Below are 26271 nucleotides of genomic sequence, written 5' to 3' on the forward strand. Positions count from 1 at the left end.
TCTTCTAGCTATTTCTAGAGTATATATTTCATTTGTTATTTATTTTTAGAAATTACTTTTAAGTTAAAAGAATTTCACTGAGATCCAAAAATGACAAGAATGCTTTACAAACCTTTTCCTTCTGTTTGGGAAAATACTTTAGTATTGACTGTTGTTCACCAAGTTAGAGTGTGTGGTATAGAGCTGAAATTCAGAAAGTACCTGCATCACATAAATGAAATCTCAAATATCGGTCCAAGTAATCAATGCTTTAACTGAGGATCTGGATCTATAATGAACAGCTTATCTCAGGAATGACATTAGGCCTTAGGTCAAATGTAAAGGAAACAACTACTCAATGGATGCAGAGTTTTTTGTGTTTGTTTTTGTTGTGATTGATGAAAACGTTTTGGAACTAGATAGAGGTGGTGGTTGTATAACATCGTGGATGTACTAAATGCCATTGAATTATTCACTTTAAAGTGATTAATTTTATGTAAATTTCACCTCTGTAAAAAATGCAAAAATGTTTCTCAAAATCAAATGTAAATATTTTGATTATTCTTCTATATTTGTTTGTAATTATTTTGCTAAAAATATTACCTAGGTTCATATGCACAGGTGTATACTAGCATACTGTAGATGAGTAATTTGTCTCTTCAGTCCCAAGAGTAGATATTTATATCTTTTTTTAGGGTTGGCCAATGGGTTCTGCCCTCATTTAAAAATTAGAAATGTTCACCAATAAAGTATCAATATACTTTGTAAGAGAACTGCTAATGGCAATATCAAAATCTAAATTGAAATGAACAAAAACATGAAACCATTAGAAGGGATTTATAAAACATCTATATGAAATTTGCTTTGGTAACTAAAAGTGGCGAAATGTATACAGCTTTTCTCAGTCAAGATCTGCCTATTTCCCTTGGTTTTCATGTAACCGATACTCCCTTATATAGGCCTTTTCAGTTTTGTTAAAGTACAGATTTACATAGGTGAATTTCCATTCTGTAGGATAAATGTAGAAATTTATTGGCTCTTCATTGAAATCGGTGCAATCTATAAATACAGTCTTAATAGTCCATACAAACATAGAAATATCAAATTTATTTGGCTAAATGCCTTCAAGCCAATATACTAATGCTTTTTCAAGGGCTGTAATATTTATTATGAAGTTTAGATGTAGGCAGCTAATGCTTTGGGTGGGGTTTCCTAGAAGACTGAACAAATGTTTTCCTAATAGGTTGTATTGATGCACTGAAAAGCATAAGTAAAGCAAACCAAAAAGTGTTTGATTAATGTGGAGTTTTTATTAGTATAAAATTTAAAATACATATCCTCTTGAAATTAAAAAAGCCTAGTGCTTTACAGTTTACAACAGTGATAGAGTGCCTCTCTGTGATGTTTATTAAGAGGATCATACAGTCATTGCACGCCTTGAGAACATGCAAAAACTACAGTTTTAAAGCTTTGTACATATTTTCCAAGATGATCATAGATGGAATGTTGCCACAGTCTGGCTGCTCTTTTTTATCTTGCCATCAATGCAGGATTGATTTAGCTGATCTTTCGGCTTGGTTCATGACTTCTTACTGTTTTCCATTTTCTATATGTTCCTCCTGAAGCTGCATGACTTGTGGAGGAAGCTCCCGCCTCTGATAAGAAAGTACAGGGTGAATTTATTTTAATAGCTTTGGCTACTGTGCTGAAGTTTCCCTACTTATGGGTTAGATACATTACAGCAAAATAAAGTTTATTTCCTCAATATTAATTTACATTTACATTCTTAATTCAGAAAATGATTTGAATTTTAAAAGTCGAAAAGTTTTCTATACTGTTGACTTGTTTTTACTATTTCATGAGTACTGTTCTTTTACAGCTTTATCTGACACTCAAGGGAACTTTCTTTTGAATGGAAATTTTGTTGTAAGTATGTCAAAAAAAGAAATCAACATACAAGGAGCTATTTTTGAATACAGTGGTTCAAACAACTCAATTGAAAGAATTAACAGTACTGATCGGCTAGAAGAAGAACTTGTTTTGCAGGTAAATTCTCAGTAGTTGTTAATAAGACTTAGCTTTAATCATATTAGTAAACTGTGTGGTTCAGTGCCTTGCATTTATTCTTAAATGTAAAATAGCTTTTAAAAATATATCTTTTGTGAATTAATTGTATGCTCCTTTGTATTTTTATTGAGGTTTTGTGTGTGGGTAATTTATACAATCCCGATGTCCATTATTCCTTCAACATCCCTGTGGAAGAGAAAAGTGACCTATTTGCATGGGATCCCTATGGACCATGGCAAGACTGCACCAAAATGTGTCAAGGTACACACTGGTATTGAACGAAAGAGACGAAAGTTAGTGCTTGCTGGTACCATCTGGGCATACTCTTGAGTCTGGCTTCCACTACCTGGTAGTGGAATTCTCCACCCTGTCCACATACACACATATACCACACAGACACATGCAGCTTTTCTTAATTCCCTTCTCAATTTTCTACCCCCTCATTCTGGTTCTCATACTTGTGTGTCTACTCATGTCAACATTCTCCGTAACTGCTTCTTTCCTTTCTTTTCACACTCTTTTTCTCACAGTCACAGAAAGTTTCTCTACCTTGGATACTGTTTCCCAGTGAAATACCCACCCTCTCGTCCACTCCCCTCCACGCACTTTCCCAGCCCTCTGTCACTTTGAGTGTTTTATTCTCTCATTTTCTTTCCATGGCCTCAAGATACGAGTCACTGAAAGGAGCACAGAGGGAATTGGAAAAGCAGGGAAATTTACAGTAGGCAAAGAAAGTGAAAAGACTGGAGTCTTTGACAGTCTGTAATTACAAATACTTAATTGTGTAATGCAGTTTGTTCACATTAGTAAACATTTCTTGAGAGACTATTTTGTTTCACATTAATAAGACTCCAATTCTACATTCAAGTTTTAAAGTCTAGTGGATGAAACAGCGTCTGAGTAGATTATCTTAATTTATACGGTAAATGCAGTGCTGTGGGTATACACAGAGAGACCCACAGAAGAGATGGAGCAGTTCGCAAAAAGATTAAATCTGAAGGGTTAGGGAAGTTTGTATAGCATGGGAAAGTAGTGCCCGTGGGGACTAGAAGAAAAGGTTTGGGGATTAGGGGAGCAGTGGGTCAGAGGAGAGGATGCTATTTAGAATAGTATGGAAATGAGCTGAGAGAAGGAGGGTGGCCAGAAGCAGTGACCACAGATGATGGGAATGTGAGGGACAGTCTAACTAACTGACCTCAAGGTGCCAAAGGAATTGTGGTGTCTGATTCAGAAAAAGGCACAGATATGGCTGTTGGTACAGTGGTGCCCAGAATGATTGTGTGGGAATGGACAGTGTCTCGGGAGGGAGACTGTAGTAGATGACGTAAATCCAACTGGGATGAATGCTGGGGGTAGGAATTAAGAGCTTTGGTAACACAGAAGGAGGAAGAATTCATTTTGACAGACCCTGGAAATGCTTGACAGAAGAGAATGGAGGTTTGGGGAGCTGGGGCCAGCTTTCGAGTATTGAGTGGGTAAGCTGGTCTGTGGCAATGGATATGGGGAGGTAGGAAGAAATCCATGGAACAGCTGGGGAACACCCTAAGGAAAGAATAACAAAGTCCAAAATGGAAATCTGGGCCTGACACAGTGAGATGGTTTGGGAATCTGAACCAGGAGATGCTTCGTAAACAGTTGTGTGCATGGGCAAAGAAACTATGAATTCTACTGCCACATTGTGATACTATGATTAATATTCTCTTTTTGTGTGTGTAGCTCTTGGTTTCTCTAGAGTTAAATATTCTCAGTTTTATTTACTTGTTTTTCTCTGTGTATGGAAAGTTATTAGTCCCCAAACTTTTGGTATAGAACTGTAAATTTAGTCTTTCAGTTAATCAATTTTAATTTTTTTTTCACTTTTTCTTCATCTGTTGCTTCTGTGGTCATCTTTTCTCTTGCCTTAATTTGTGGGGGTTTTTTTTAGGCCTGTCATGTGGCTGTCATCTTGTGCTTTCCCTTCATTATTATCCAGGAAAATCTTTTTGACTTTCTTTTGTGTTGGATTCCCTATTTTTTAAATTTCACAAATTCCTTTTTTTTTTTTTTAAATTTCCCCCATTGGGGAAATGCCATTTTTTGAGATCTTTCATATCTGAAAATGGCATTAGTTTAGTCTCACTGATCGATAGTTTGGCTGGTATAAAATTCTAAGTTAGATTATTTTCCTGAATAATTTTGAAAGCCTTGTTTTTCTCATTTTCTGATTTCCTGTGCTTGTCCGTGGTACTTTCTTGCGGACGTTTCGTGGATCCTCTCTCTCACTGTAGTGGCATGAAATATCAGAACAATGTGCCTCGATGCGGGTGTTTCTTTTATCTTTTTCCTGGGTTATTATGGTGCCATTCCAATTTGGAAGCATATTCTTTGACTTGAGAAATTTTATCACATTATTTCTTTGCTAATTTCCTCACATTAAATTTTCTTTCTGAAATTCGTATGTAGATGTTGGACCTCCTAGACTGATCACTTTTTTTCCTAATTTCTTCTTCAGATTTCCATTGTCTTCTTAATGTTTCTTCTCATAACATCTTCTGTTTCATAGATGCAACATCTATGTTGCTGAGAGTACTAATCACAGTCTGTAAGTCTTCTGCCCCCTGACGGACCTGCTTCATTTTAGTTCTGTTTTGTTTTCATTTATTTTGGTCTCTTTTGGTTAGTGGCTTTCCTAAAATGTCTGCTGATCCTTTGCTGCTCTTTCGTTATTGAAGACTAAAATGCCCAAAGTCCTGTGTGGGTCAGACGTGTCAAGTAGAACCCTCATAATTGGGTCACTAAGTAGTCCATGTGTCATGAGGGGTGAAGCCCCAAATGTCATTGTCAGTTGATCTTTTTCCTCGGTCTGAAGAGTTTCCCAAGAGAAGAATCCTCCCATCTTTTGAAAGTCAGTGAGGGGACCAGAGAACCATAAAAATTGGTTCGGAGCCAGGAAGAAATGAAGAGTCCAGTGGGCCTGTATCTCATGATTCAGTGTGGAGATTTTTACTTGCCCTCCCCGCCTCGTTTTCGGTGTAATGCTTCCCCAACTTCCCTCTGCTGTGTCAGCACCATCAAGTTCACTTTCTCTAGAGCTATGCTACCCAGTATGGTAGCCACTGGCTACGTATAGCTAGTCTATTGAAATGTGCTATCTGTGAAATATACATGGGTTTTGAAGACTTAGTACAAAAAAGAATGTAAAATAGATCATCAATAATTTTTATATTGATATGTTGAAATGATCACATTTCAGATACATAGAGTTAAACATAAATACTAATTTCACCTGTATCTTTTTACTTTTGTTATTGTGACTACTAGAAAATATAAAATTGCATACATGGCGCACATGCTATTTTTATTGGACAGTGCTGCTTTTGACGAGAAGGGTAGGAACTGAACCATTCTTTGTAAACACTTTTCAATCAGTCCCCCATTTGTTCAGGCCTACTCCTTACATGCACCTCTTCAGAGAGACCTGGTGTTTTTCATTTCTGGGCTTTTCTTGGATTCTGTGTCATGAATGGTTTGTTTTTTTATTCTTTTTCCCCTTTCACAGGTTTAAGTTTCAGCTTCCTTGGCTTTGTTAAACAGTTGTTTCCATCTACTTTTTATATTCAGAATTTCATTTTCTTGCCTACTGTGTTTTTGTTTTTTGTTCTTTGTGTTCTTTTAGGTTTATGCCTTTTCAAAATTCTTTATAGTTATTTCAGATGGTATTTAGAAAGGAGAAGAGAAAAACACTTATGTTCATGTTCAGCTAACTGGAAGTAAACACTCAAACTCTGATAAAACAGAAATTCGATCATGTCACTGACTGCTTAAACTATTTCCTGTCTCCTCATTGCAGAAAGCGTAAAACTTAATCCACCCTAGACTTTTATAACCACTTCTCTTAGTTTACTTTCACTGTGGTTATGCTACATATAAACACTCGCCAAATCTCAGTGGCTTAGAACAACAAAAGTTTATTTCTCTGTCATATTATGTTTTGTCTACTTAATTGGCTATGATTCTTCTTCAGTTTGATAAAAAAAAAATCAGTAGACTTTATTTTTTAGAGCAGTTTTAGGTTTATAGAAAAATTGAGCAGAAAGTACAGAAAATTCCCATATTCTCTCTCCCCCTACTCTCCCCACCTCCGTCCCCCTGCCTGTTATTAACATCTTTGTTAGTGTGTGGCACATTTTTTACAGTTAATGCATTATTATTAACTAAAGTCTCTGGTTTACATTAGGGCTCACTCTTCATGTTGTACATTCTATGGGTTTTGACAAATGTGTAATGACACGTATCCACTATTACAGTATTACACAGAATACTTTCACTGCCCTAAAAATGCCTCCTTCCATCCCCCCCACCACCAAACCTGTAACAACCGCTGATCTTTGTTTTCCATCCGTGACTTTTTCATTCATAATTCCAGGATAAAAGATCAGCCCCACCTGAGAAGGGCTGTCTTAGAGACCGGAAGAAAAATGGCAGAAGCATACAGTGGCTTGTAGAGCTTCTGCCTAGAACTGACATAGGTCACAGCCTCTTACAGTTGATTAGCACAAGCCTGATGTCATTGGGCAGGGAAGTATACTCCTCCCACAGGAAGTTATAGTAATGTTGTAGCAAGTGGAGATGTGCAATTTTCTTATAGGGAATATGAAGCCAATAATGGGAAGAGCAATAACAGTGTATTGTACAGTATCAGTGCTAACCCCGCTCACTCAGTTATCCCTTAAAAACTACTCCATCCAGCTATAAAGAATTATCTGCTCCATCCATACCTGTCCCACCTTCCTTATGTCTCTTCAGTAAGCAAATTCCTCCACCTCTCAGGATTCAGCTCACTTATTATATAATGTTATTCCTGACTAGATTAATACGCTAGTCTTTCCTGTGTGCTGCATTGGAATTTTTTGGTTTCTTAGCTGAGTCCTTTAGGCTATTAGAATTAAATAATTAAGAAGCATCTACTTATGTGAATTTTCCTTTTTTTTTCAAAATTTTTATCTGACTTTCGCCAAGGTCTTCATAGAAGAAAAATTACCTGCATACGTAAGAGTGATCATATGGAAATGTTCGATCAAAGATGTGACCATCTACCACTTCCACTGTTTGTGACTGAAAGGTGCAATACAGACTGTGAACTAAGGTAAAAGAAATAATGTGTAATGTAACCAATGTATATTGGAACCAGATTAAATTCAATAAATGATATAAGATATAAAGCATCTCACGCAGTGCCTGGCACAAAATGGTAATTAACATGTCCTCTGTTCCTGCCATTGTAAAATTTCAGGCTCACTAATTCATTGTGAAACTCAGCAATTGGTTTGAATTTTTGTTTATAGTGTTTGCTGAATGCCAGCGGACAGGCCTCAATATTTTGTGTAGCAAATAGAAACAAATTTGTAAAATGAATACAGGTAAACTCTATTCTGAAAACCCACGCTTTAAAGATCTGAAACAGTAAATCTCGTATCATGATTCTGTAATTTCCATTGAATTCATGAACCAAAGAACTTTTAAATTTGAGGATTAGAAAATCAATAGATAGAGAAATCAATTTTATCAATATTTTGTCCATAAGATGTTCAGGAACATGAATCTAGATCATGGCTGGAAAGTTTGCACTTCTAAATTTGTCATTAGGTTTTCTTGTCATTGGTCTTAGAGTGAATCTAAGAACAGTTAACATTCAGGGATGGTGAGAACCAACTTCACTCAGCAAAGATGAGAATCGTTATATATTTATGATGTTTGAAGATATATAAGGAAAGCCTAGTGGTGGAACTTCCTGTATAAGTTGCATCACTACATTGTAGTGCATTGAAACACAATGAAATCCTTGAGATGCTATTGGGAATGAAAACAAACTCCATAAATTCTGTGCTTTGTTATACTGGTGCACTCATTTTGTCTGATAGATTGCTGGATTATAATTGGAATAATTTGGCTATAGCTAGCAAATTTTACTTGTGGAAAATGTTTTCCTTGAAAACATCAGAAAATAGATTACACAAATTAAGAAGAGAATGTGATATGCTTTACAAAAACCTAGTTTACAAACTTTTAAAGGCTTTATCTTTATCGACGTAGTCAGATCCCCAGATATTCCATAATCATAACTGCAGGGCAGCAGTTCCCAACCTTTTTGGCACCAGGGACCGGTGCTCCTATGAGAATCTAATGCCTGATGATCTGGGATGGAGCTGAGGCGGTGATGCTAGCACTGGGGAGTGCCTGCAGATACAGATGAACTTCCTTGCTCACCTTCTGCTGTGTGGCCTGGTTCCTAACAGGCCACAGACTGGTACCTGTCCCCACAGGATTGGGGACCCTTGCGGAGAGATACTACCTGATTGAGTCAAATATATTCTGATATGGACTTAAATCAGCCAGTAATATTTGAGCAGTGTTGATCTACACCAGATGTTTCCAAGGTTTTTGGTGAAGTTTGGGGTTCCTTGGACATACTTCCAAAGCTGCCACTAAATGTCAGGGTGAGGCCAGTAGATATAGTACTGGCTCCCTCTCTCTAGCTTTTACCAGACTAGCTACATGTTTATATACTTGAAGAGCAAGTTAGATTTTATTTGGGAAAAAAGTAATATTTCTAACAAAAAAAAAAGTGCTTATACTATTTGAATATTCAACACCTCGGGGCCTCATATTCTCGTCTATAAGATGAAGGTTTGGGCTATATGATCTCTAAGAACTTTTCACCTATAATTCAATGCTATATCAAATATTTTCAGGTGGCTTGTTCATCAACTCAAACAGAATTTTAGAAATAGAATTGTATGCATGAGTTTCTCTGAATTCGTTTTTTAAATTACATGAATTGGCACACCTCCTAAGTGTAATAACATCCTTTTTTTCTAGGTGGCACATCATTGGCAAAAGTGAATGTTCATCCCATTGTGGTCAAGGATATAGGTCCTTGGATGTCCACTGCATGAAGTACTCCATTCATAAAGGACAGACTGTTCCCGTAGATGACCACTACTGCAGTGATCAACTTAAACCTCCTACCCGAGAACCCTGCCATGGTGACTGTGTCTTAACAAGATGGCATTATTCAGAATGGTCCCAGGTACAAAAAGAAAAAAAGCGATGCTTAAGAAAAGTTAACCCTTTCTTCTTAATATACAAAAATAAATATTTTTGTTAATTTGTTTTCCTTTTGTCACATTTTTTTTTCTTGAATTAGTGTTCCAGGAGTTGTGGTGGAGGGGAAAGGTCTCGAGAATCATATTGTATCAATAACTTTGGCCACCGCCTTGCTGATAGAGAATGCCAAGATCTTCCCCAAGTGACAATAGAGAATTGCAATGAATTTTCCTGTCCCAGTTGGGCTGCTAGTGAGTGGAGTGAGGTAACATTAAACACACAAGTCTCAGAACTGTTATGATATTGTGTAGAAAAGCTTTGCAATCTAAGGCTTTATGTAATTCAAATTTTTTTTTTTTATAATTTTGTAAATAACTATTATCAAGGCAATAAAAATTAAATGGTTTCTTTTTAAACTATAGTATCTGGCTAACAATAGCATTAACTGGTGTTTAGTCTATAACCTTTCTCATAAGAAAGTCCCACTCTTCATCGTAGCCTGAGATACATACGTATTCTAAAGTTTTATACCTTTGTTTCCAGGACAAATGGATGTTACACTGGGATTTGGGCAGTAAGGTTGGGGTGGCTGATCTTTACGCAGTAAATGTCTCTGGAGGAGTGAAAGGAAAATGTCCTAGGAATGGTCCTTCAATTGTGTTTTAATATGCAGATTGATCATGGTATCATTTTGTAAGGCATTTGTGCTGATCAATACTGAAAATAGATAATGGTCAATCACATTCCTACAGTGTCTTGTTACATGCGGAAAAGGAACAAAGCAGCGGCAGGTGTGGTGTGAATTGAATGAAGATCATTTGAGTGATGGCTTCTGTAATCCAAATACCAAACCTGAATCTCTGAGACCATGTGAGCTTCATTCATGTGCTTCTTGGCAAGTAGGACCATGGGGTTCTGTGAGTATATGATAAGGGTTTTTCTGATTAATCCATCTTTACAGAACAGCACAAATGTTGTGATGTATTTCTTTTTCTTTTCTTTTTTGGTGAATGCAGCTCAGTTTGGATTGATTTATTGAAAAAATACCACTGAAATAGTAAACCCTTTTCTGCAAAATTTTGTCAGTACTACTAATTTTGCTGTGGTAAATTTCAGCTTTGTTTTTGAATTTACTTTTGTTGACCAAAATGCTACAGATGTTATGCTTTCATCAGCCTGTTTAAATTATATTTTCATGTACTGTGTTTAAATTATCTTTACTGTATTTAGCATAGGCATCATTTAGTAGTTTTGCCAAGCAGGCAGCTAGGGATTTGCGGATGAGCAGTGGTCAGGCTGGATGAGGGTGGGTATTATCCTGAGGGAGGTTGCCATAGTTGATGGGAAAACTTCTCTCATCTTCTCTTTAACTTCGTTGCATATTCTTTCTTATTTATCTCTTTGAAATTTACTTAGATTGTGTGTGTTACATGCCATTGAGTGGGCTTCAACTGCTGGTCTTCCTCTTTTGTTGCTGCTTTTTGTTTTCCCCAGCATTATTGTCTTTTCCAAAGAACCTGCCTTCTCATGATGTGCCTGAAGCAGGACAGCTTCAGTTTTGTCATTTTGCCTCCAGCGATGTTTGAGGTGTAATATGCTATAGGAATCACTTGTTTGTCTCTCCTCCAACACCATAGTTCAACTAATCAATTATACGTAGCGCACTAAATGACAGATACACCAGGTAGATTTTGAAAAGTATTTAGTTTCCCCAAATTTTATGGGCTCTGCCTCCAAAATATCAGGACTCTATTGGCATTTTTACATGATAATGTTTTAAACATATGATCATCACTGTGCATTTTAATGTCAATATTTTATTAGTACCTATATCAATTTGAATATATAAAGAGTAAATTTGCTGATGTTAAGGCTGGAATCTGGTGTAAAAGGGCTAATAAAAAGATCTGAAAATATATTATCTGTGTATTCATTAAGAAAATTAAGTGTATATAATTTTTGAGTAATGTGTTTGATACCTACTTATATCCTTCAGTGCACCGCCACCTGTGGACATGGGTATCAGATGCGTGCCGTTAAATGTGTCAGTGAGCTGCTCAGTGCAGTGTTAGATGACAGAATGTGCCATGGAGCTAGTCGCCCTAGTGACAGGCAGGTAAAGAACATCTCTTCATGGACTGAAAAAAAGATTTATGATACAGTGGGATTGTTGATGTGTTAAAATTATTTTGGTATGTATTTTTTCCACTTGTATGCCTTAAAAACGTGGGTGCGTACATGTGTCAGAGGGAATTCTTGATTTTGTCAGCTTTATAGCTTTATTAATGATTTTTTAAATTCTTTATCTGCCATTGGATTACTCATTTAACATATATTTCCATCCATTGGACTGCAGAAAGAGGATGATATCTATTATGAATATCATGGACTTTTAAAGTGTGTCATACTGTTTCAGGTAGTGTCTGTTCATTCAGAATGTTTCAGCTTAGTGGTATTTTTGAGGGACTATTGCTCTTTTCCTTTTCAACCATTAGATAGAATGATCCAAACTTTAGGATTCAACGTCATACTATCTACTTCAAGCCCTTGGCACTATTTTGTATTTTGAAAACTAAAACCTTTACATTGTTTATTTGTAGTTTAGTATGCAGCTGTTCTTGAATAAGGTATGTGGAAGAAGAAATGAAGTATAGGATATAATATATATTAGAGCGATTAATTGATATTTAATGAGACCCATTTTTACTTTGAACAGGACTGTATAGTGACACCTTGCCCTATTATCAGTAAAATTGGGGCCACTTCATTACCAGCTGTTCCCATGGGAAAGACGGCACAATGGCGACACGGTTCTTGGACCCCAGTAAGTGAATTCCTGTAAGAGATACAGTTTCTATTATTGGAGGCTTTTAAACATCAACAAAATGGTGGTTGCTACGGATTCGCCAAATTAATGTGTGCATTCACTCAGGTATTTTAGTGGTGTGGAAGCAATTTAGGGTTTAGAATTAGATAATTTAATGGCCAGATCCTGCTGTGCCTTTCAAGAACTCTGTGTCTCTGGGCCAGTAACTTAAGTTTTCTGCATCTATTTTCTAATCTATAAAATTGGGATAATAATATTTGTCACAGGGTGTTATGAGAAGCAGATGTGATATCAGGCTTTTTATCAGCCTTTACTTAAACTACTGACATTTTCATGTTGTTTTTCTAAACCAAAAGTTTGGCTTTAACTGTTTGTGGTATATATTTTTAAGCTTTGCATATTCTCTTTATATTGAATTATGGGATCATATCTACTCTATTACTTAGGCCTTTCAAAGGTATTTTAAATATCTTAAGATTCTCATATAAAATGCCTTTTCATATCTTTAATTTTGCAAATAACTAGTATTCTAAGAAGTTGGGTGTTTTCTTGTAAATATTTGATTTGTGAAATTTATGATCTAAACTGAGATATTCACTGTCCTGCCAGGTGATATCACTTACAATTTTTTCAAGAAATTTTGTTTTAGAAATGTGAGCAACAGCTATGTGTAAAGGTGCTATATAACACCTTGGTATAATTCATTTTTTTTTTTTAAGTGCTCCGCATCTTGTGGAAGAGGTAATCAAGCTCGCTATGTAAGTTGTCGTGATGCTCATGATGGAATAGCAGATGAATCATATTGTGCCCATTTACCTCGGCCTGCCGAAATAGCTATCTGTTTTAGCCCTTGCGGGGAATGGCAAACAGGGAATTGGTCACCTGTAAGTATTTTTATGATAAAAAATGAAATGAAAAATTTAAATATAACATTAGATATTTAATATAATATTGTAGTTTATTACATTATAAACGTTATCTAAATTTGTGATCAGTGTTCAGCTTCCTGTGGCCATGGAAAAACAACTCGACAAGTTTTATGCATCAAGTACCATCAGCCAATGAATGAAAATTACTGTGACCCTGAAGTTCGCCCTTCCATAGAACAAGAATGTAATGTGGCAGCCTGCCCGCCCACGTACAGAGACTTTCCCATTTCCTCGGAGCAGCCAAACCATTTTCCAGGCAGGAATTTTCCATTAACTCACAAACCAGAAGATAATCAAAATCAGGGGGTCCATCTGTCAATCAGAGGAAATCAATGGAGAACAGGACCGTGGGGATCAGTAAGCTGTCTTTATTGAGTTATATTAATTCTGTAATTTTGTGATATTATAGCCTTTTAACAGATATATATATATATAAATATAATGACACCAAATGCTTTTAATGCTAGATTTATCTGAAGATCAATAATTTAAATCTTAAAAGAATTAAGCAATTTTTGATGCAGATTACAAATCCCTGGAGTTCTTATTGAATTATACATTAATTTGATATTATGATTACAGAAGAATGCACTTTAAAATAATCAGATTACAGTCCATTATAATAAAAATGAAAATCTTTTAAGAGGTAAAATTACAAATGTTTATGGAAAAAAATCAAACTCAGAAATTACTATAATAGCAATGCAGTAAGCTGGTGTAAAATCATGATAAACTACAAAAACTACCATAGTAGTTCATATTTTGCATAAGATTAATGACATAAAGTAAGGAAAAACACCAATATAAAAGTTAAGTAACTTAACACTAATTTTTATTTTTTATTCTTTTATAGTGAGACATTAAAAATTCCTTTTTATCTAATACTTAGGACAAAGGTGAATTTCCTATTGCAAGCTTTAAAACTTCACCTTTTCATTAGCAAATTCTAATAAAGCCTCTAGTGAAACTCAAGTGTTCTGACAGATTTTCTGGATTCAAATTACGATTCCCACGAGGGGGATTTTAATGTGGAGAGTTTGAATTTGAGTCAAAATACTGGTTTGTTTTTTTTTTTCACCATGTAATTTCATGATGTGGAATCTGTAGTTTGTGTGTTTTATCCTTGTCAGTGCTCTAGCAGTTGTGCTGGAGGTGTTCAGCACAGAGTTGTGGTCTGCCAGGATGAAAATGGACAAAGTGCCAGCTACTGTGATGCAGACTCCAAACCCCCAGAGTCACAGCACTGTGATTCAGGACCTTGTCCACGGTGGAACTACGGAAGCTGGGGAGAAGTAAGTTATAATATTTCTTAAACGTGGAGATTATGACATCTCTGAAGACTGACATAATCTTACTTCACTGTACAATACAGAAAGATTTTTTTTTTTTTAATTGAGTGAGTAAAACCATGTTCTTTTAACGGATAGTCTGTCATGGTATATATCACTCATTCATGAAAGGAAATATATACTCCAGATTTTTAACATTATCTAATATGCTAGCCAATATGTCTGAACCTAATACCTTTCTAAAATTAGTATATTAATGTTTTAATTTCTTAGGAAATTAGATTGAAATTAAGATAGAAAATTAGATTGATATATAGGCCATTTTTATATTCTTTTACTGAACCATTCATTTGGTGAATATTTTGAACAGTTAATTATTGAGCACTTTCTTCATATGCTGGCATTCCTCTGGTACTTTGGATATGAAGATAACTTTTTAAATGGTTATAACTAATACTAATCTCACCTATATTATGGGTGGGTGAGAAAGAATAAGAAAGACATTGGCTTTGGAGGGATAAAATAATGACCTAATCTAATTAGTCAACTATTTTTTTGCTTAATGATTGTTAGTTCATATTTACTCTCCATAGAAACTTTAGAAAATAATTTTTTAAACATATACTTTAAGTAACATTTTAAAAATATACTTTTACTATTTTCTAAAATGGAAGTAACATTTTTACTTCTGAATTTAGATATGCTTATTGTGACAATTCAAATATGAAAAATTATGTAAAGATAAGAACTTTTAAAATACTGATATATTTCCTGCCAAACTTCTGTGTCGGTCCAGAAATAGGTTCATATTATATATGCTACTTTGCTATGTGCTGTTTTCATGTAATATATACTAAACATCTTTCCATGTTCTTAAATTTAGATGTGCTTTATTAGCTTTCATGGCTACATAGTAATCTACTGATAGGATACCATATCCTATTAATTAATATTGGGCCTGGTAGTTAATATTTATTACTTAAGTAAATCGGTTTTGTTTCTGGCTTAACCTACCAGGCTCTTAGCTTACCAGGAGTTTATCTTATAGACCCTTGATATCTTATAGAAATATTTTATGGTACTAATTCTCAAAGTTAGGTCTTTTTTTTAAATTATGGAAGTAATACTTTGATTCATTTTCTTACCCATGAAGAAATGTTGAGAATTGTGAAGAAATGATAAACTTTAAACTCTAGCATTACTAATTATGTATTAAACATTGAGTAAAGCAATATATTCTTTTTAAAGTCACATAGTTTTGAATTTTCTTCTTATTTTTAGTGTACACAAACATGTGGAGGAGGAATAAAATCAAGATTCGTAATATGTCAATTTCCCAATGGCCAAATGTCACAGGAGCAAAACTGTGAAATCTTAAACAAGCCACCTAGTGTGGTACAATGTCATGTACATGCTTGCCCTGATGATGTATCATGGCATCGGGGACCGTGGAAATCGGTACGATAATATTTTTATTTTTATCCTTTTTGTTTTGTTTTACTATGTCCCTTTTACTTTAATTTTTTCTTTTTTGTAAATTATGATGCACATACTGTATCTTCTCTGATTTTTTTTAAACAGACCATTGGCCATCTTGGCTTATGTTATTTGAGAGTTTGGAAGAAGAATCCATTCAATTTAAAGTACTGTAATATATATATAATAGTTTAATATGTATTTATTTTTTATAAGTGAATTTTGAACCATAGCACTATTCTAATGGAAATATTTTTCTCCAGTACATCTTTGGTTTGCCCTCCAATTAATCAGAAATGCTTTACTATATTTTGTATATAATGTTAACATTGTGCTTGTAACAATGGCAAATTATGGCTGTGTCTTGTTTGAGTGTATAACTGTATGTGGCTTTCTTTTGTCTGTCAATGTCTAGTAACGTTCTTTAAAACTTTGTTTTTATCATTGCTAAATGTAATATTTTGTTTGAAAATGTGAAAATATAAAGAAAAGATAGAGAAATTTACTTATATAAATTGTTTACAGTTTGTTACATACATCATGAAAAAGTACGACTTATATAGTAATTTATATGAATATTCATTTCTTCCACTGTGTGGAGTTACTATGTTTTGTGAATGTTTTAATTTTTTATATTTTTGGAGTCATAGATGAAATCCATAAATATTTGTGAACGGTTTATTTTTTCCTAGTGTTTTTCAAATCCAGGCTTTGAAGAGTAATTTATATATATATGTATGTGTGTATAAAATTAGCATTTTGGTCACTTTTGATATTTTAAATCATGAATAACCAAGTATACTTCTTTTGGGTGAAAACTGATTTGAGTCTGTGATCTATTTATAATTAAATTTATAAAACTAAACAGTTCTCCATTGGAAAATAGTTATAACTCTAGTTTTACAGTCAACCCTGACGCATGCCCTTGTGTTGCTTTGTGTAAGTCAAAGCTTTAAATGATATGTAAACCCAAGTTTCAACTCATGCTATTTGAAAAGTAGGTCAAGTTCTAGTTCAAGTTAAAATTCATCTTTAAAGTCCAAATGTGATTGATATAAAACAACGGGACATTTTAACTTATAAGAGGATCTTAAAGTTAGATTCCTGCATCAGAGAACCATCACTTTGTGTGAGTTAACAAAAGACATATTTTTCCATAGAAAAGATTCACGTGTTTACTTAATGTTTACTGACCATCTACTATATCCTAGGCACTATGCTACAGAGATAATAAAGACATGTTTCTTACCCCTATGGAGTTTACATTCTAGTTGGAGAGATTCGAAATACTGTAGGAACTCACTACAAAAAGGTATCATTTTTTTTGTTAGCCATCTGAGATTGGAAATTCACTTTCTCTTTATTATATCTCTGTAACATTTTCTTTCATTTTATTGGTTTTAATTTGCAAGCTTAGTTCTTAAGAAGGCTATGGATTGCCTTCTTGGAATTTAACCCCAATTAGGAAAGCAGACTTTTAAACACTAATTAGAGATTGAATTGCAATGGCATTTGTTTTTGAGCACAAAGGTTTTACTTTCCCTGCTCATTCATGACCTTATTAATTCACATTTACTTATATCTCCTGCTTTGTGCTAGTTATCAGAGTACCTAAAATTAAGTGTTTTTGAGTCAGATTTTCTCTTTAAGGGGTCAGCAAATTATGGCCAATGGATTAAATCTGGCCCACTACCGATTTTTGTAAATAAATTTTATTGGAACACAGTCATGCACATTTTTCATGCATTATCTATGGCTACTTGTGCACTATAAAGCAGAGTTGATTAGTTGCAGTAGAAACTGTCTAGACCTCAAAGCCTGAAATATTTACTATTTGGCCCTTTCTGGGAATAGTTTGCTGACTCTGTTCTATTTAATAAACCTTATAATGCTTTTAAATTTAACATAAAATATGCTTACCATTAGAGAATATTAGAATTACAAATGTTCATTTGGGGTCAGTTTTAGATGTTTTTAATCATTTGTTTAATACTTTTAAAACATTTTAAGATTTATCAGCCACCTCTATATATTTACTATGGTATTCATACTTTTTTGTTTTAGCTTTGAGATATCACTGGCCTATAACGGTGTATAAGTTTAAGGTGTGCATCACACAATGTTTATGGATTGTGTTGGATTGTATGTAATACTGTAATCTAATACACTTGTGTCATGTTAGTTTTGGTATGTAAATGATGTCATAAGGGAAAAACCTAGACTATTCATTAAAGTCCTGTGCATAGATGACTTTTTCAGTCTAACAAAAACAAATGAACAAGAAACAGTAATACCACAAATAACAGAATAGGAACACAGAAGTACACAGTTTATTGTTTACTACATGTCTGTTCTAAAAGGAGTTTATTGAATAATTCAATCTCTGCACTAGTGAAGAACTGTGATCTTTATTTTTTGATAAATTGAAGATGAATTTTAAAAATCACAAATGTTTATGTCAGAATTTTTACAAACTTATTTATTTTCCTTTTATATGTATAAAGAACATGTATGTCATTAAAGTGCCTGGCTTTAATGATATGAAGAATTTTATTTCTTAAATTAGCCTTTTATATTAAAAGGGTTTACGAGACCTGAAGTTAGGTTAAAACCAGATAAAACCTTTTACCTCTTTCAGTGTTGCTACATATTAATACCTCTTATTAACATATCAGGTTAATATTCTTTCATGGATAACTTTAATTTCAACAGGTTCGATTCACTAGGTTAGACAATTAAGAATATGTGTGGGTATAAAAATATATATATATGAATGATATGAAATTCGAGAACACCTCTCATTTTAAAGCAAAGTTAAAATATGAAGGGCTAAATCACTAAAATGTAAGAAGTTGTTAATATACATTTAAATATTATTCATGTTGTGGGAAATCTTGTAATAATTTATAAGCATGATTAAAGAAAAGAATAAATAAATCTTAACCTATGTCTTAATTTAATGACTGTATCTGTGAGTAGTCAATGTGAAATGATTGTATTTTAACCCGTGTTTATTAATGACGTGTTGCAGCTTTGTGCTTTGCATAATTAATATGTGTATGTTGTATTTTTACTTCTTGGATCAGTACCTAAAATGTTTTAAGTTACTGAGCAGATCTTGTAATGAATGCCTCTTTTCTTTTGGTGGTATATTTTTCTTAAGTAACAACTGTTCATTTCTCTTATTAAACATTTAATTGTTGAATAGAATGTTTTCATAATTTTACTTAGTATATGTATAAACTGCTATTTTTCAGATAATTCAGTTAGAAACTAACATTGGTATTAAAAATATTTATTGTTTAGCTATCAATTTTTAAATACTAGGTTTTATATTTCCTTTTATAAATTATAAACATTGAATAAAAATTTATGACACAAATTTATTTAGCAAGTTAAAAACAGATGCACTTATAATCAAGATAGTCTTTAAAAGGTAAGTAAAGATTTTTCTCTTCACTTTCCTATATAGTAAGGAATATTACATGTAACATAAACTGTTCTAACAAATTTTCTTTAAATAAATTTATATTACTCTCTATTTTCTCATTAAATCTCATTTAAGTGATTCATTTTCCTACAATATTTTTATTCCCTTTATAGAATGAAATCATATTTGGTAAGAAAATAATGTGTATTCCAGTGTGTTCTGGGATTGATGATGATCCAATAGAAGTAAAGAGTATTTTTTCCATTAAAGATTGTTTTTTTTCACAGAAATGAGAAAATTGTTTTTAAATAATGTGAGCTTGATACTTAAACCCTCTTGATTCTGGTGCTTTCCTCTCAAAGTGTTTCTTTTTAAAAGAATGCCCTACTGCAGCATTTTGTAAAATATCTATACTGTACTAAATCCCCAATATAATACAATGGAATGCAACAAACTGAAGCACTTCCAGAAGCAAGTAGCAGCACACACCCAGTAAATCTGCAGTTTGTTGATTTTAACAGCTTTGTGTAACAAAAGAACATTGAGGGTCTGAAAAGTTGGGTTAGGCTGCTCCTCCCAAGGTAATTTCCACTCATGATGGAATGCACTCAGGAAGAAACTTGTCAATAACTCCATTGCCCCTCTGGCCAGCAGCAGCCAGAACGAGGTAATGTGTGGGGAAATGGTTTCAAGAAACTGTCAATTCTTTGTAAAGTGGAGGGTTCTAACATTGTAGTACTTATTTTCTTAAATTTGGGAAGGACATAAACATAGTAGTAGGCTGGAAATCCATTTTATTCCAAGTTCATTACAGAAATCTTTAACTATGAATAAGTGTTGCCATTTGTTTATTACCGTGTCTTTCTGTTACCTTCATTGATGCTCCTTCAAATTATGAACATCTCCTTCAACATGCTAGTCACTAGAGATAAACCAGGCACAATTCCTGTATACAAAGAGTCTGCAGTTTAGTGATGAATGTACTAAATAAATGATCAGAATGCACAGTAGGATTCTTTTCTCATTTCAGTAACAACTGTGTGATTTATAATATTGAATCCACTCAATATGGAAGCTTAATAGATCATACTTATCCAAGAATTAGTAATAAGGATTGTACTTGACAACACAATAATTCTGCCAGTGGATCTTCTAGAAAGCCTAAATTAGTAGGATATATTCCATTATAACCTGGCAAGCGATGAGTGGTGTTCTAAGTTCCTACCCTAGAAAAATAATTTAGCTTTTGAATATTTGCAGCATCTTTTTTTTTCACATATGGATTTAATGCCTCACCCAAAGGGAAAATGTAGCTGGATTTATAGTTTGCCTTAGATATAGTGCTTTGAAAATAATTTTGGAGACACAAATGGACCTTACAGGTTTGAAATGAATGACTTAAGAAAAATTTAAATAGATAACCTAATTAATGATGAGATCATGAATGAAGAGACTTTCTGTGTGTTATGTTGAGTGAAGTTAGAATGTAGAGTTTAAAATAACTAAAAAAGCATCTTGACATGAAATAGCAATGTCTTTATTTTTCTTTATCTTAAAATATATTATAGAAATATATTTATCTTAAAGTACATTAAAGAAAATGAAAATGCCCATGTTTTCATGGTAATTCTATTCTCCCAGGAATAATGGTTTGGAATGTTTAAGACTCTCTGGAAAAATAGATTTAGATGTTTTTGAACATATTCTCAGTGTTCTACAATATCAGTGTGCTGTATGATGAGACCATCTATAAAGGAAATTTTTGTTATAACTGCATCAACTTTTAGTAGTTTTAAAAAAGTATATTTCAGTTTCTATGTTACTACAAGTCAGACATTAATATTAAGTATACTGCCTAACAATTTCTAGACAATTGATTTTTATTTTTTGATAAATACCTTAGTAAAAAGTTATTTTTTGAAATATACCTTAGTAAAAAGTTTTGAGCATGCACCCTTATATATTTTATTATATATTTATACATTGCAAACAAACTATATGTATATTTTGTGATTTATAGCACATGTACAAACATGAATTTAAATTAAATATTTTTATTTTATGTATACTTTTTTCTGACTGAACTATTATAGCTATCTCATGTTTAAAAAAATGGTGGAATATTTTATTTGTTTTGAAAATCTTGGTTTAACACTGTTATAGCAGTTCAAATATCTGGTTATTTCAATATGTGATATCAATAGCTTTCACAGCTGAAAAAGTTACATTGCAAAAATACACACCTTCATATAGCAAAGTTTATCACTGAATGTTCCTTCTATATACTAGTAATTGACTTTAAATCCAATATACCAATTATTCAAAACTTATTGAAATTTGTCTCACAAATTTTCATATTCCATGATGTCATTGAGTTCTTAAAAAGTACTAAAAGGAGTTATATTTTTATGTTTTAACAAATGGCATCAAAACTCAATTAACTTTAAAACTTTGGAAGATTGGAAGCCATTTAAATAGATTAGAAAGTTTTGCTTCAAAGTTTATAAATATACATTTCTAAGAGTTTTTATAGTTGACATGTTATTTATGGTAACAAAATTACATAACTCTAGAAATTAGGAGTTCCCAAAAGCAGTTGCTTTCTCATCCACTCTTAAATGTCTTGTTTACCTTAAAGGATAGATGATGGATCTGTTTTTTTTAATTATCTATTTGGCATCACATTTTTATCACTGTCATAGGAAAAAAATCATCAAATGTGAAATAATCTTTTTGTAGTAGAGAAATTAGAAAAGTCATGATAATTATGATATCAGTAAATTCTATCAGTTGGGTTTCAAAGAAAGTAAAAAGCTTGGGCAAGGAGTCAAGTTAATTTGAGAGCCCTAGGATTACAAACTACAGATTGAGGGACCATTTGATGGTACATAACCTGATTGTCTACTAGTCTCAAATAAGAGAATATAATCTTGGTTTCACCAGGAGAAATGTAAACTTTTATTGACCAAAAGAGTTTGAAGATATGTTATTCTTAAGCCTGCTGAAATGTTAAGTATTGAGTCATTCCCAGATCTTGTAGTTGAGTGAATTGTGGTGTTAGAATGTCTAGGTTTGAGTCAGCTGCTATTAATTTAACTGAGTGAACTTTGACAAGTTACTTAATATTCCTAAGAGTTTTCTTAGAATAAAAATAGCTACCTAAAGAAGACATTGTTTTAGGTTAAATAAAACAATAGGTAAAGTGGTTGGTATAGAGCCTGCAACATCACGGCTCAGTATGTTTTGCTTGTCATTATCACTTGTCCAGGAATAAACACATATTCCCTTTCTTCAAGGAGCTGAAAATCCAAGCATTGTAGATAAAACTAATAACAAAAAAATCTGAAACAAGATCCACTGAAACAAGTGCTACTCTAGTGTGAGAGAAATCAGTTTGGACTGGAGTTTGGCTTTTTTTCTTTAAACTTTTGTGGCAATATGGTATCCAGCAAAATTTCGAAAAAATAAAGATACAGTTCAATGAATTTTCCAAAGTGAACACTTACGTGTAGCCAGTACCCAAACCAAGAACATCGGCACCCCCAGAAGTTCCCCCATGTATCCGTTTAAAGTCATCCTAAAAGTTAACTCCTATTCTGACATAAAATATTATAGATAAGTTGTCTGCCTTTGATCTTTATCTAGATGGAACTTAGAAAATTTGTGAGAGTCACAGTATGAGGTGTGTGAGATTCATTCATGTGTGTAATTGTAGTTTCTCATTGCAACCTAGTATTTTGTGAATATATAGTCGTATGACTTGAATGAATATGATTTGTATGAATATTTTCCAGGTAAGAATTTGGGAGTTTTTTATTTGAAACTTAAAAATAATGCTGTTATGAACATTTCTCACATGTCTTTTGGTGAACATGTGTATGCAGATCGGTTGGATATGTACACAGGAGTTGAATTGCAGGATGTTAGTGTATGCATATGTTCAGGTGTAGTAAATTATATCAGACAGATATTTAAAGTGGTTGTGTGAGAATTTCAATTGTTCCATATCCTTGTCAACACTTGATATTATCAGACTTTTAACTCTTACTGAATTGAGTGGATGTGCAGTGGTATTTCTTTATGGTTTTAAATTGCATTTTGTGATGCTCAATTAAGTTGAGTACATTTTCATATGTTTATTCTTGTGAGAATTTCTCTTTTGTGAAGTACCTATTTGCCCATTTTTCTGTTGAAGTTTACGCTCTATTTTATTGATTTGTAGACATTAATTTCTTATTCGGAGTATAAGTTCCTTGTTCGGTACATGTACTGAATGTCATTGTTATATTTTAGTCTTTTACTGCCATCCAGTCTCAGCCATAACTACTGAGAGAGAGCAATAGTACAGGAGTTTCCATTAAGTAGGTAAATGAGAGATTCAGAGAGAATTGCTACTGAGAGAGAGCAATAGTACAGGAGTTTCCACTTCTTCCCATTAAGTAGGTAAATGAGAGATTCAGAGAGAATTTAAGTGGACAAATATGGCGAGAACAGCATGGCTAATGGCTTGTGTCTGTCATGAAGATTTATTTTAAAATGATTTAGAATAACTTTCTAGGAGAGGAAACTTGCTATTTTGCTAGTTTGACTTAATTAAGAGAAGAAAGATTAGCCAATCTCTGCCCAATTCTTATCATCATCATGAATTTCTATTAAGTTTATTCATTTAGTAGATATTTACATAGCAGTTATTGTGTGTTAGTGATATTTACAAAGCATTAGATGCGGAGGATAAAAATATGAATAGATCAGGACATAGAGTTTATATTACAACTGGCAAAACATGAAAACAAAAATACATTTAAACAAATGACTATCAAATTATGTTTGAGGCAATATTTCTTTTAATAGAATATAATAAGAAACCCTATAAATAAACTACTTCCAAAATATAACAACAACATAACTGAAAATACTGTAGCAAGAAGCCATATTTCTGGGTAAGAGATCTTGGATGCAGTAATTAAAATTGTCAGAAAAAGGCTTGCCCACAGTAGAACCATTTCTATTTGTAGCCTGTAATATCTTAGAATAGTATAAACATATATACAGGAAAGTTTTCTTCTAATATAGATTTTACTCATAAACCCAAATATAATATTCAATAGGTAGAACCAGAAAGCATTTTGTGTAATTAATGATTAATCATTCTGTTTGGGATGTCATTCAGTATAGTGTGCAACTTATACTGTGTAAATGTGTACTTTGTGAGAATTCTTTTTAGGAGACTGAAAGAATAAAAGGAAACTTATACTGCCACTCTAACAAAAAAAATGACTATTTCGCCACCAGAGAGAGTTCACATCCTTCCATTTGAAGGAGATTTCACTGTTTATTTGTGGGCCTTAGGAGAATTTTCACATCTAAGAATAGGGAAAATAATCATGCATGGCTCTTTGCTCACTCCTGGACATTTTTTCAGAGGAAACAAGCTGAAAAACAGTAGCTCATATGAGATCCTGTCTCCATGTCAGCATTTCTCTGCTAAACTTGGCAAGATCTCAGTCATGGAGAAAACCAGGAGGAGGCCCTTCTTATCTCTATAAGATACCCCATAGAATCAGAAAAACAACAGATATCTTGAAGAAAGAGATCTATTACATGAAGCTTTCCTTTCTGTTACTTTTGTAGAATTAAAGATTATTCAACTCTACCTCATTCAGATAAAACAGACTGCATATTTTAAAAAATCTTTGGATGTATTTGCTCATACATTTTTTGATGTAGCATTTATTCATTTGTTTCTTCAGTATATATATTTAAAGATGTGGTTTCTGCCCTTATTAAATTTAGAATTCTCATGATTCACCAACTATAATGTGTGGGCATATTTTGGTAGAAAGCTATTTTGTTGATACATAATTTATATATAAAAATCATCCTAATATCCAATTTTCTGTTGTGCTAAGGTATTCCATTTATTTAGATATGGTAAAGTAGGCCTTTTGTGATTATGATCGATATTGAGGAGAGCTTTAGAGATTTTTTTGAGTTTTATGGAATTAAATATTATCTCCAAGTTTTTCTGTCACTCAAACTATAAGGATTTTTTATAGTTACCTTTTAAGTCAGAACACGGACAAATCTGTTGAGAATAAAACTCGCTTTCTTATTGGGAAAATGTTTCCTTTAAATTTTTTTAATTCTTGGGAAAACTAGAGAACTTTTTAAAAGGGAAATTAGTTGGAAATATTTTAGCTTGTGGTTATAATAGGCAAATTCCTTTTGGAAATCTATTTCATCAGAAACTAAATTTAAAAGCCTGGGAATAACTTTAGGATTTCATTCAGGTACCTGATGTCACAATAAGAGAGGCAATATAAAACTATGAGTCATTTGATAATTTTTAAGAACTAAAGGCATATTTTACCAAAGAATGTCCCATAATTTACTATGAAATTTTCATTTTCTCGTTTGAATAAATAATATTTTTTATAAACACACAAATATATAGAGTTAAATTACTGTGATTCTTGAAATATTTAAAAACTGTTTTCTCTCTTTTTTGTATTTTTTTTTAAATTGGAAGAGAGAGTTCTAATTTTCTTATTCTTAAATCCAATGCATAAATTATTTCAACAAGTTTCTCAGCTGAAGTGCACAGTTTCCATGTCTAGCGAACCTTTCTAAAGTTGATCATACCGTAACACAATATAGCCACTTCTTTTTAGGAAAACTATGTGATTATTACTTATTTTGAGCTGAAATGAAAATATATATGTGTCTGAAAACTGTAATGCTCAATCTGCACCTTAAAGTAAGAATACATCAAATTCACAGGGCAAATATTTGAAGACAGCTATTTTTCTTTGTTTTCTTGATTAAGCAGGTGGCATCTAGAGTTTCATTTATTAGCAAAAATGGTCTAACTGTAAAAAACATAGCTGTAAAGAATATTTCCACCCTTATTATGAACACTACACTCAATATAATCAATATTGCATCAAATTTCAGTTTTTAGTAGTCATCCAGTTTTCTTATACTGAGCTTATATCGGTGTAAACCTGTATGTATAGTGTATGATACTGTTATTAAATCATATTTTGTCATTAGCAGCAGTTAATAGTTTTAAGACAAGTGTAGAAATGTTTATTTTTTCACCCTGATAGGCTGGATTCGCATATTTTAAAATTCTCATGTCTGACTTTTTAATAAGTCCTCCTGGCTTTGTCACTGCTCCTAGCTATC

The 26271-nt window shown here is 33.1% G+C and overlaps 1 protein-coding gene across 1 annotated transcript in view; it reads left to right on the forward strand.

Annotated features, from left to right (window-relative positions):
• The window catches only part of ADAMTS20 (ADAM metallopeptidase with thrombospondin type 1 motif 20), a 150296-nt gene that overhangs the window by 76337 nt on the left and 47688 nt on the right, over window positions 1–26271 (forward strand). The window contains exons 17-28 of the mRNA XM_006916882.3: window positions 1859–2025; window positions 2178–2307; window positions 7045–7171; window positions 8905–9115; window positions 9233–9397; window positions 9885–10049; window positions 11129–11248; window positions 11849–11956; window positions 12679–12843; window positions 12955–13245; window positions 14019–14180; window positions 15459–15635. Of these exons, the coding sequence (XP_006916944.1) occupies window positions 1859–2025; window positions 2178–2307; window positions 7045–7171; window positions 8905–9115; window positions 9233–9397; window positions 9885–10049; window positions 11129–11248; window positions 11849–11956; window positions 12679–12843; window positions 12955–13245; window positions 14019–14180; window positions 15459–15635 (1988 nt within the window). The remainder of the gene's footprint in view (window positions 1–1858; window positions 2026–2177; window positions 2308–7044; window positions 7172–8904; window positions 9116–9232; window positions 9398–9884; window positions 10050–11128; window positions 11249–11848; window positions 11957–12678; window positions 12844–12954; window positions 13246–14018; window positions 14181–15458; window positions 15636–26271) is intronic.

This window comes from Pteropus alecto, unplaced genomic scaffold (assembly GCF_000325575.1).
Source record: "Pteropus alecto unplaced genomic scaffold, ASM32557v1 scaffold196, whole genome shotgun sequence".
NCBI lineage: Eukaryota > Metazoa > Chordata > Mammalia > Chiroptera > Pteropodidae > Pteropus > Pteropus alecto.